Here is a 12,528-nt window from a genome sequence, read left to right as displayed (position 1 = left end):
AGTCACAACGTGGGGGATTAGGTCCTCGCTGCCAACCCACTGAGAATCCATCCCCAGCCACATTGACCGAAAACCTTTTCACAGTGGCCATTTTGGTCTTCTGGACAGCCTACATTTAGACCTATTTTCAGTAACTGAAGAAAGAAATCTGGAAAGGAGTTTTGCTTGCCTTTCGGGAGAAAACAAAGCCAGCACGCAGCCTTTGTTTGCAGTGAACCCTTACAGAAGCAGGGTGCACCCCAGTCAGCGAGTGGTGCCACCAAACTTTCCCCAGAGCTGTGCCCCGCATCTCAGCATCAAGTCTGCGTAGCTTTGTCTCTGAACACTGTGTGTCTGTCAGTGTTATTTTAGATTTTTTGTCATACTGGGTCTGAGAACACTCAAAACATTGCCATATATATTAGTGGTAATTGTTTCTTGACATCATTTTGGCTTACAAAATATTCTTTAGGAATGCTCCGCTTTCTGATATTAGGGGAAGCCTACACAACTATTGGTCTCATCTGGAACAAAAGACATAGAAGGAAACCAGACTCAAAAAAGGAACCAGTCAACCGGGACAAGTTGCCTACACAAACTATGGCCTCACCTATCCAGAAACCAAAAATAAACTAGACAATGCCAGGCTACTTCTAATGACTGTCAAAACTAGGGTTCTGAGAGAGACCCTGGGTAGAATGGGATACATTACAGAACAAAACTTAAAGTCTTTCAAAAGGCCAGACTTCTTGGGCCAGCAGAGACCTAAGGAACCCCTAAAGCTATCACCTTTTACACTTTGAACTGAAACCGCTGGCAGAGTTTACTTTTCAACTAAAGAGCCTGTGCTCATAAAAGAAACCCATGAACATGGTGCTCCTGTTAGATACTTTAAAAAGCAAACAGCAGCAGTATATTTGAGAGCAAATAGATGGAAGGTCAGAGGGGGCAGGTAAACAAGAATGATGGAAATGGGGCCACCTGGATGGAAATGAGATGTTGATGCCCTGTGGAAAGTGTAACCACTGTCACTAAGTAATATGTGTAGAAATTGTAAAATGGGAACCTAATCTGCAGTCTAAATTTCACCAAAATTTATAGTATAGTAAGCATAAAGTGAGGTGCTAAGAAATGATTAAAAGTTAACATCTCTGGTCTCTATGAAGCTAATTCTTGCCATTGTTACTTTGTTTCAGTGCCAAGCCAACAGACTTTGATTTCTTAAAAGTTATTGGAAAAGGCAGCTTTGGCAAGGTAAGAGTAGTTATTTTTCCATTTTAGTAAATAAGTGTTTATGGAATGTATGCTTTATATATGTGAAACCATAAGGCTTGTTATACAGTCTATAGAGTTAAGATACTTCAGACTACCTAGGAGGATAAGACATTTACTTAAATTTGGAAATAAAATTCATTCAACAAGTATTTATTGAGTACCTAGTATGAATGCAGAGCACCTTGCTGGTCCTTGAGTAGATAGTGTTGTGCAAAACTGACCTGGCGTGTTCTTTTTGTGATACTTACACTCTAGTAGGAGAAATAGTCCATATAAAAATGTATGGGAATTGGCATCCTAGTGCATGTGACAACAGAGGTGAACCGTGAAATCATTGTGCTGAGCAAATAAGTCCATTCTCTGAAGGATGCATGTGGTATGAGCTTACTTCCATGTGATAAGCAAACATTTAGAAACCAGAAGTTATAAGTGGTTCCCAGGGGTGGGTGTGAAAATATAAGTGGTGAGGTTTTTTTGAGTTTTTAGGAATATTGAGTTTATGTTCATGGCGATGGAATAATTTTTCCAAATTAAACAATTACACATGTGGAAACTGTTGAACTGTCTTATGTTTTGTTGTACTTTATTTTCACTAAAATATACCCAAGAGGGCTTCAAAATGTTCTTGAGGGGACTCACTAGCCCCCCATGAAATCATAGTTGAAAGAGGCTGTTCTTAGCCTTTTTCATATCTATATAACTTTTAGAATCCATATGTCAATTTCCCCAAAAAATCTGTTGGCTTCAGCATCGCCATCTCTTTAAAAGTGTTTGCATGCAGCCTAGCCCATTATAGCGATTCGTCTGCATGTGCCACTTCTTCTGAATCCACGGCCTATAAGAAAATCTGAATATTAAAAAGATGCATTTTGATCACCTAAAAGTAGACACTGTTTCTTTTTTAATAAACGCATGCAGCTTAAAGCCTCATTATTTTTCTGAGGGCATTTCTCAGCATTCAGAACTTGCCTACTCTTTTCTCTCGCACGTACACTGTGCACACACACACACACACACGATTTTCTTAAGTAGTAGAGATACTGTCCCACTAGTGAAAATCTAAAATATAAATACAGTAAATAGCAAAGAAATGTGCTGGCTATTCAAATGATCAAGTCTTTTTGTTGTTGTTATTTCTTTTTTCATATTTTCTTAACTAAGGAAAACTGGAATTATGGAAATAAAGTTAAATAGTTGTTTTTCAATTTTCAGAGCAAAAAAATGTTACCTTTTTTTACAAAAAGATACTACTGTATTTATTAAGTAAATTATTTCTATCTAGAACATTGAGGTGTCAAATGCTGTGCACAATGTTTATTAACAGGTTCTTCTTGCAAAACGGAAACTGGATGGAAAATTTTATGCTGTCAAAGTGTTACAGAAAAAAGTTGTTCTCAACAGAAAAGAGGTAAAATAAGATTACTATAAGCATTCTTTTTATTAAACCATTTTAACTAGGAGCATTCATAAGCCCATTTTCTCACTGATAGAATTATTTTATGATATATGACTTAATCTTTTACCTTCTTTTCCAGCAAAAGCATATTATGGCTGAACGTAATGTGCTCTTAAAAAACGTGAAGCATCCATTTTTAGTTGGATTACATTATTCTTTCCAAACAACTGAAAAGCTTTACTTTGTCTTGGATTTTATTAATGGAGGAGAGGTGAGTTCTATGTTGTTTTCTGATATGGATGATGTCTGATAAATATAACGTAAAGCTGAAGTTCTCATGACAAGTTTTGGGTTTTTTTCCCCTATTTTTGTTATGAGCTGGCTGAGGGTTTATAGAACTGATCAGTTTTCCATTCAGCAACTTATGTGTATTTTGTTTCATCTCCTTGATTGCAAACCTCACAGTGTAGCATCACTTGCCCCACTTCCTCCATGTGTTTCCTATTTCCATCCTTGCTCCTTCCTTTCCTAACCTCTCTGTCCTTGGATTCGTACCACCCTTTTGATCGTAAATGGTTGATTATTCTCACACACAGGTGGATTTCAGTTGCCCCACCAGTCTCTAGCTGACCAGTAACCTGGTCTTTTTCATGGTTTTGAATTTTGTTCCACATTTTTCACCCACTTTCTCCAGGATCTTGTAATGTGGTTCCTTTCAGAGCAGTTTATAATGGTAGCTGGACACCATCTAGTTCATCGGGTGTCAAGGTCAAGGAGACCGATGTTTCAGCAGTCATAGCTCAAGTACTCGAGGTATTAGATAAGCACATTCAAGATGCAAAGAAGTGTACTACAAGCTCTTTCCTTAAGTAACAGTGCCAGTGGTAAGGCTTACGAAGGAGTCTTGGTATGGAGGAAGCTTCAGACTTCTTGTATGGGTTTGTCATTAAGCTGGACAGCATGAGTAATATCCTGAAACATTAGAATAAAGCATTTTTAATTTAGAACAGTTTGTTTTAACATTTGCATATAACTGTTAGTCCAGCCCGTTCTTTTCTAGAATGTGTGAACTATCAATGCCAGTCAGAAGAAGGGCTCCTCTAATAAAGATTTTTGGGGTAAAATGGGTTTGGAAAATGCTCCCTTCAACCGCTTCCGTGGTGATTCCTAATGGCTAAGCCTATGAAGGACAGGTCTGCCGTAAACAGCCACGGTTTGTGTCTTTCCTCTTTTGACTGTTGGGTGAAAGTTAACAAACAGGGGAAATCAGTTTTCCATTCAACAGTTCCATTCAACCACTTTTTCATCTCATCCCCAAAATGTAACATCATTCATTCCAATTCTACCCCAGGTTTCCTATTTTTATTCCTCTATCTTTCCTAACCCCTCCTGCCTTCTGAACTGTGCACTTGGACAAATACGGCCCTTTGATCTCATAGGGTTGGTTGTTTTAAGGAAAACATACCTCCCCAGTGGTGGTGTTCACCTTAGAGACCTGTCCATTGTTTGCCTGGGAGACCTGTTGGCATAGGGTTATATGTTGGGCTGCTAACCTCAAGGTCAGCAGTTCAAAACCACCAACTGCTCTGAGACAGAAAGAGGAGGCTCTCTGCTCCTAGAAAGAGTTACAGTCTCAGAAACCCACAAGTACAGTACAGTTCTCCCCAGGTCCTATAAGATCACTATGAGTCTGAACCAACTCAGTGACCATGAGAGATTATCTGGGTGAAAATTTAGCCATGTGAGTGAGTTCAGCTTCAAGACTAGCCAGGATTTCTCTAAAAAAATAAATCCGCTCCAGCCAGTTGCTACTACACTGGAATTTAAGCCGAACGTTGCAGTCATCCCCCTGAGAAACAAAAATATGAATTATATATGTGTGTTGTACTTTGTCTGCCAGTCACAATTTTGCAGCCTCTGAATGGTTTGGTTTTTAACGGAAGAATATTTTGAAAAGGCACAGTGAGATAAGTGCAGGGCAAACTCGAGGGTGTTGGTCATCAGGCTGTGCTGGAGCTGTGGCCCGGAGCAGTGAAGTTACTGTCAGCTGGAAGCTTGAGAAAGCAACAGAGCGGTAACTTCAGCAAGGAAAAGAGACATGTGGTTGGAAAGAAGATTGCTAGGCGGAGACACAGAGTGCTTTGTGTGACCCAGTTCAGTGCTTTGGGGCATTTTTATCTCCTGTTTAAAATAATAGAAGTTTTTGTTTTACTATTTACAGAATGTATTTGTTTTGTTTTATGAGTTGGAACATTTATTGCCTCCCATTTTACAGCTGTTTTTTCACTTACAAAGAGAACGGTCCTTTCCAGAACACAGGGCCAAGTTTTATGCTGCTGAAATCGCCAGTGCACTGGGTTACCTGCACTCCATCAAAATAGTATACAGGTAACGTTTAAAATATTACTTGTAACACTGTATTTTTAATGCTTTATCCCCGTTGATAGTCAATCTAGCATTTCTTTCCTATACCTTTTAGAGACTTGAAACCAGAAAACATCCTTTTGGATTCAGTGGTAAGTATTATCTTTAAAAAATCCATTAGTTCCCCAGGGCCCAGGCACCAAGGCGGGTGGGGAGTACAAGAATAAAAGAGGGGAGGGGGCCCCAAGAACTCCTTTGTGGTGGTGGTTAGAAGGATCAGTAGGTGAGATGAAATTGCCTACAACTCACACATACGTAAATACGTGCACATGGGAAATAGTGGGAACCACACTAGGCTGGGCATCTGGGAAGTAGTACTGCGCCAGGATCAGTTTCCCAGATTGCGGGGAACGAAGTGAGAGGTAACCGAAACTCTCAGCATACTACTTGGCAATTTCTTGTGAGATTATAATTATTTCAAAATGAAAAGGTCTTTTGTTCATTTTTTTAAAATCGTTGTTGAATTATGTGTTTTTTAAACATAATTTTATCTTTCTGCTCCTGTGTTTATCAGGGACATGTTGTCTTAACTGATTTTGGGCTTTGTAAAGAAGGAATTGATATTTCTGATACCACAACAACATTTTGTGGAACACCAGAGGTAAGAAATAGGTTTTATTTTTTATTTACAAATCATATGTACAATGCCGATGTGAACCACAAGTTGTAAAATCCAATTTGGAAAAAAACAAGATAGAATTAAAAATTGTCGTTTTACTTTTAGCTATTTGGAAATTTCTGATAAACATCTCCATGAACATTTAGAGTTTCTTGGTAGATATTTTTATAGTATCTACCAGATATTTTTTGAAGTAGATATTTTTAACTGGGATTATGAGATAACAGAAGTAAAGTGAAGCCTTGAGTTGCAATATTGAAAGAATCCCATTGCCAAATACTGAGCTATGCATGAAGCCTCAGAAGTAAAACGATGAGCACACCACCACTATACCACAAAGAAATGGTCCATGTTCACCGTTTGAGGAGGCAGCATCTTATCAAGAAGCAAAAGTCCTGAAGGAAGAAGTCCAAGCGGCATCATTGGCATGGTGGAAAACAAGGACCTAGGAATTGACCAAACACCACTAGAAATGCTTCAAGCCACAGTTCAGCTGGAGGTGCTAAAAATATGGAAGACAGCTACCTAGTCAGCTACCAGCTGACTAGAAGAGATCCCTGTTTTTCCCCATTCCAAAGAAGAGTGGCCAACAGAATAAGAATTTATCAAACAATATTGTTAAAATTACATGTAAGTAAAATTTTGTGGCAAATAATTCCAAAATGATGGTGACAGTGCATAGACAGGAAGCTTCCAGAAAATAAAGCCGGATTCAGAAGAGGACTTAGAAGAAAAAATAGCATTGCTCGTATAGCGCAATCTTGGCTAAAAGCAGAGATTATCAGAAACCGTTTTCTTGTGTTTTATTGACGGTGTAAAGATATTCGACTATCTGGATCACAACAAACTATAGATAACATTGCAAAGAATGGGATTTCCAGACACTTAAGTGTTCACAAACCAAGAGGTAGTTTTGGACCAGATCAGGGGGATACTGAGTCCTTTAAAATCTAGAGTATGTGCCAGGGGCGTTTCCTGTCACCATGTGTACTCCATCTAGGTTGAGCAGGTAACCCAACAGACTGGATTTTTAAAAGACGAACACAAAACAATATCAGGATCCAAGGGAGGTTTACTAACAACCTCCAACATGACCTTGCTTGCTGAAAGGGAAAAAGACATGACGCACTTATGATTGAAGATCAAATAATGTTGCCTTAAGTATAGATTACACCCTCGGTGTGCTACAACAAAAATCCTTGCAACTGGACCAGCAAACAACATGATGATAAATGGAGAAAAGATTGATCCCAAAGATTCCATTTTACTTGGATCCAGAATCAACCCTCATGGAAGCAACCCTCAAGACGTCATACAATCTGTTTCCTAGGCCAGCGCTTCTCCACCTTCCTCATGCCCCCTCATGTTGTGGTGACCCCCAACCATAAAATTATTTTCATTTCTACTTCATAACTGTAATTTTGCTACTGTTATGAATCATAATGTAAATATCCAATACACAGGATGCATTTTCATTCTTACAAATTGAACATAATGAAAGCATAGTGATTTAATCACAAAAACAATATGTAATTATATACTGTGAACTATTTATTTCTAATGACAAATAAATGAAACCCTGTCTTGAAGCATGATATGGCACAGGGAACAGTCTTCACACCAGGTACTCATATGTGGGCGTAGCTGCATGTGGGCGGACCCGCCTGCAGATGGATAGAGGAGTGGTGTCTCAGTTAAGACCATCAGAAATCCGTGTTTTCCAATGGTCTTAGGCGACCCCTGTGAAAGGATCGTTCGACCTCCAAAGGGGTCACGACCCACAGATTGAGAACTGCTGTACTAGGCCAATCTGCTGCAAAGCCCTCTTCAAAGTGTTCATTAAAAGATGTCACTTTGACAACTTAGACGGCATCTGACACAAGCCATGTTCTTTACAGTTGTCCGACATCCATGCAAAAACTTGACAATGAATCTGAAGACCACTGAAGAATTGGTGCATCTGGATTATGGTATTTGGCAAAGAATATGAATTTGATACAGACTGGCAAAGAACAGACATCTGGAAAGACAATATTAGAGGAAGTACAAGAAGGTGCCTTAGATAGGAGAATGGCAAGACTTGCCATCTCCTACTTTGGCCATGCTATGGATAGAAAGCCAGTAAAAAGGAGGAAGACGCAATGGCATGGAGTGACACAGTGGCTACAGTAATGGGCTCAGACATCGGAAAGATGGTGAGCATGGTGCACGGCCTGGCAGTGTTCCTTTGTGTGTTGCGCATGGACTTGCTAAGAATTGGAACCGATTTGACAGCGTTTAGCAACCACAACAATCATATAGCTTTTATGCAGCTTTCCCAAATAATGTATCTAGAAAATCAATATTGAAATTTGCCATTTAGAATGAATTTCTTGGATAGAAACAATACCCTGCCCTTGGGTGGGTTAGTGGGGGAAAAAATAGAATGAATTTCTTTTTTCTTTCTCTGTAAACAAAAAGGATTAAAGTTGATAGATTAAGAAATCTGCAGGAAAAGAATGTGATCAACGTAATGACCAAAGGAACTTCTAAAATTTCATTTTTAATTCTAAATTTTAACTTCTAAAAATCAATCTTTTGAGAGACTTTCCTCCTGAAACACATATTTTATCCACTTATATTCGACATTTGCCACACTCTTCGGTTTATCTTAACTGCATCACAGTATCTGGGAAGGTGACTGAAAAAAGTGAAAAATGACCCCAGTTGACTAACCAACACTGGGATAGAATGAGAACACCTCCAGCCACTGGAATAGGTTTATTGTGTTTCAGGAAAGCCGAAAAGCTGTTAAACCTAAATGGTTCCTAAATTTGTATTGAGCTATTGATTGAAACATTCTAATACTTCCTCTTTTATCTAGTATCTTGCACCTGAAGTGATCAGAAAGCAGCCCTATGATAATACCGTAGATTGGTGGTGCCTTGGGGCTGTTCTGTACGAAATGCTGTATGGATTGGTATGTATTTTCATGCTTTTATGACTATTCAATAAATTACAATTAACTTAAGGGATTCCCTCCTCCTGCCTTGCTGATAATCTTAGGGCAATTAGAAAACATTAACAAAAGAACAAAATAATAACTTGGTTAAGTGAATCAAAAAAACATCAGAGACATGCACAAAAAGTGTAATTTTATCATGCCCTTAGTTTTTTAATTGATATAATTATTTCTATGTCAAATTAATCACTACTTCAGCTCTTCTCATCCTACTGTCATTTTTAGGAATAGATACCTGCTTGTAGCATTTAGATTACCCACTTTTCCTTTGACTCAAACAAGAATTCGGCTTAGTTGGTAAAGCATTCCTGCCTTGAGCTCGGTATGATTTAAAGGAGTGACCCCTCGGGTCACACAGGAAAGGCTCAAGGAAAGTTTATGTTGTGGGTGGTGGAGGGATTTGGACTGGGCTGGTGAGCGGTAGCACCACTTAAATGGAAACAGTGCCAGCAGATTGTACATGTCGGGACTGTTGAAATGGTGTCTTTCTGATAAAAATCACAGTGACTGCTTTCATTTGGTTTACCTCAAATACCATGCCCGCCGACGTAATTTTAAAAAGATGAAAGGAAAACACTTTTGTATTTATCAATGGAGGAGATGGCGTGGGAGCCACATCTGACCTCTTCTGGGTTCAGTACACAGGAGGAGAATCCAACTCCATACCAGCCCAAGGTCAATGGCCTTAGGACGGAGGCCTCCATCTTTCTCTCCTCCTTTACCCTGTTCTGACACCAGCCATTCCCCCACGCCACTCTGCTTCACTGCTGGGTTCGATAAGTCATTGCACTGGCCACATAGAACTCAGACAGTACTCACAATTATCATGGTTTACGGGGGAAGCTTATAAGTCACAAAATGTTAAGGATACAAGTGCTTTTGTTCCCAGCCATGCTGGCTGCACCTCTTTCGCTCTAGTCCTCAGATTGTCAGCCTTGTGGTCCTTTGACCCCTTTCTTTGCTCCTGGGCTGGGAAGGCCATCGCTCTCCCTCATACTCTCAGTACTGCTCCTTGCTGCTCGCTCGTGACCTCAGTGCCGTGGTCTCCAGGACCTCTGTCGCCTCTGCCGTCTCAGACAGGGGACCCACGTGCTTCCTGCTCCGGGCTCTTCTTTCCTGATGATCACAGATTTCTCTCTACTCCTGCTTCTGAGAGGGTGCTCTTACACTCAAAGGAATGGCAAAACGGGCCTGTCCCCTCTATTAGTGTGTCACTCTGTTTGCAGGACCCCAGCCAGACATTTGGTGGAAGTTACACAGACATGGGTGGAAGATCCATACCAAATAATTTCCCTTCATCACATCAGTTTATTATTTAATTCCAAAGATAACGTGTTAGAGCATTTATCTTGTAGTTTGTGTTGTTGTAGGATTTCACTGATATATTGATTCTCAGCTTTTCACCACTGGGGATTGTACATTTACTTTCTCACAAATGCTGTCTTGAGGATTTCACGGGGGGGGGGGGGGGGGAAGCGATGCTTACTATCTAATTAATTTCCCCAGTTTTTATTAAAGGGACAGAAAGGCAGCACGGTTTCCTGATTAACTTGAGTTGTTTTCCTGCACCGAGTTAACATTCAAACCAAAACCAAACACTTTCAGGAGTTTAGTAGCTAACACACGTTTATTGGAAGTAAATGTTTGCTTTTTTTTACTTTTGGAAATATTCAGAAGAGATTCTAGGCTCCCTTCCTGATCCCCCTTATTCTCCAATAACATCATGCTGAGAACCATCCACTGAAGCTGCCACTGTACAAGCCAGATCCTGAAGTCCCTGAGACCTCTCTGGGTTTCTGGGTTTCTCTTGTTTTTCCGGAAAACTGAAGCTCTCAGTTAAATTCTGCACAAAAGGTACACTATAGAGCATTTTCCCCTGTTGCTAATAGTGATGAGATTATGAAGAAAGGCAGCAGCATCTCTGTCATTGACTATAACCCCCATGTTAAATACTCTGGTTTTATGAATGTTAACACACATGATAGGTGCTTGAAGTTTTCTCCAGGGCTACTTATTTACCTTCTTGAGACTTAGGTCAACCTTCTTTGAATTTCTTTTGAAGACTTGGAAAATACCAAAGCTACATATAAAATGCTGTTAATCCAAAGGAAATATATGATACTTGTGCCATGCAAATGAAGCTTAATTTTTAATTACCTACTTAAAATAGTTTTGGGGTTTTTTTTAAACTAAAAAGTAAAGGTTTTCTTCCTCCTGTGAAAAACAGAAGCTGGATGTCTACCTGGCTAATTCACATGTTGACACTGTCTCCTCAGCATGAAGAACACCCTTGAGAAGGATTGCTGCCCCCATGCTTCCATCTCACTTTTCCTTTAGTTTATTCCCAAATCTTCAAGAAGGTACATAGTGTAGTCCATGTGGAATCTCTATTTCCAGTCATTCTGCCACTGTGCCGGTGGGGAGGTTAGTTGTTGCTTCCTCTAAACCTGTTGTTAGAAGTCAGACAGTCCAACACAGGCCCGGAAGGTGCGAATGAACAAATGAGCCGGCCCTAACTCACCCGGTGAGCATGGCGTGAGCTCAGGGGTGCGCCAGGCCTCGGCCTCTCAGGGCCTCGGGAGACCAGCTACAAACGTCCCCAAAGCCAGACCACCACATGCAGGCTGAGGTCAGACCCTCCTATTCTAACCCCAGTCTTGGCATAGTTGTTTACCACATAATGTCTTTATTTTGATTTTTTTTCCAGCCTCCCTTTTATTGCCGAGATGTTGCTGAAATGTATGACAATATTCTACACAAGCCCCTAAACTTGAGGCCCGGAGTGAGCCTCACAGCCTGGTCCATTCTGGAAGAACTCTTAGAAAAAGACAGGCAAAACCGACTTGGTGCCAAAGAAGACTTTGTACGTAACATCCGTCCCACTGCTGGCTTCATCTGGTTTCTCTAAAGTTGGGAAATGGATCCTTAGTTTACGTGGTATTTAATGTCATAACTGTAGTCATGAAAGAAAAGCGCCAGGAAAGGAAGCAGGCATGTTTCAGCAGTTGTCGCCAGCCTTTATGTAGAACTGAACAGTGTTCAAAATACTTCCAAATGCTCTTTGTATTTGATCTTCATAAAAAGTTTATTTAATTTATAAAATTTCCTCTTCTATCCTTTCTTTCGAAAAAATGTTGGATGGCGTATGATCTTTTTCAAACTGCCTAAAATGTAAAGTCATTTGTTTAGCAAGAATTATATTGAGTTCCTTTTGCTGTGAGGTATAATACTTATTGCTTTGCTCCAGCATTACGTCACAATGTTAGGAGAACTTGGGGACACCTCCTTGAGATAAGGAATCTGCAGGTTGGTTTTTTTAAATCACAGTAATCAACTTATGAGTTACCAGTGTTGTGTTAGGTGTCGGTAAAGCTACAAACAAGTGAGGTACATGACTCTTCCTTTTCCCTCTCAGAAATTCTTGGAGGCTGTTTATCTATCTTGAACTTGATCTGTGACAAGTGAAGTTTTCTAATAATACTGCCTCCTGCCCCCAGTATTTGCCAACCCCTTCCCCCCAGTCTGTGTCCTCAAACTCAGATTCCGTTGTTTCCGTCCAGTTTCAGTCGTTCTTGCTACTAGCCTTGACCTTCACACGCTACGGACCTTTTGTTGAGTTCAGTGGCAGAAGTCACAACCCTGGGTGAATCCAACCATCTTTCACCTTCTGGTCTGTTGAACCTTAACTCACTGCTCCCCACTTGACTTTGACTAATAATGCCCCTATAATAACACCAAGCAAGAAACCAAACCCATTGCCATCAAGTCGATTCTGATTCATAGCAACCCTATCTGACAGCAGCACTGCCCCCAGAAGTCTCCAGGGCTATACAC

At 40.2% G+C, this 12,528-nt stretch overlaps 1 protein-coding gene across 1 annotated transcript in view; it reads left to right on the top strand.

Annotated features, from left to right (window-relative positions):
- The window catches only part of SGK3 (serum/glucocorticoid regulated kinase family member 3), a 77,469-nt gene that overhangs the window by 52,921 nt on the left and 12,020 nt on the right, over window positions 1-12,528 (top strand). Inside the window, exons 9-16 of the mRNA XM_075549610.1 lie at window positions 1,176-1,233; window positions 2,579-2,662; window positions 2,790-2,921; window positions 4,926-5,038; window positions 5,130-5,166; window positions 5,589-5,675; window positions 8,557-8,652; window positions 11,402-11,557. Of these exons, the coding sequence (XP_075405725.1) occupies window positions 1,176-1,233; window positions 2,579-2,662; window positions 2,790-2,921; window positions 4,926-5,038; window positions 5,130-5,166; window positions 5,589-5,675; window positions 8,557-8,652; window positions 11,402-11,557 (763 nt within the window). The remainder of the gene's footprint in view (window positions 1-1,175; window positions 1,234-2,578; window positions 2,663-2,789; window positions 2,922-4,925; window positions 5,039-5,129; window positions 5,167-5,588; window positions 5,676-8,556; window positions 8,653-11,401; window positions 11,558-12,528) is intronic.

Source organism: Tenrec ecaudatus, chromosome 5 (assembly GCF_050624435.1).
Source record: "Tenrec ecaudatus isolate mTenEca1 chromosome 5, mTenEca1.hap1, whole genome shotgun sequence".
NCBI lineage: Eukaryota > Metazoa > Chordata > Mammalia > Afrosoricida > Tenrecidae > Tenrec > Tenrec ecaudatus.
The sequence above is the reverse complement of the archived record's forward strand: the minus strand, read 5'-3'. Positions and strand labels throughout refer to the sequence as shown.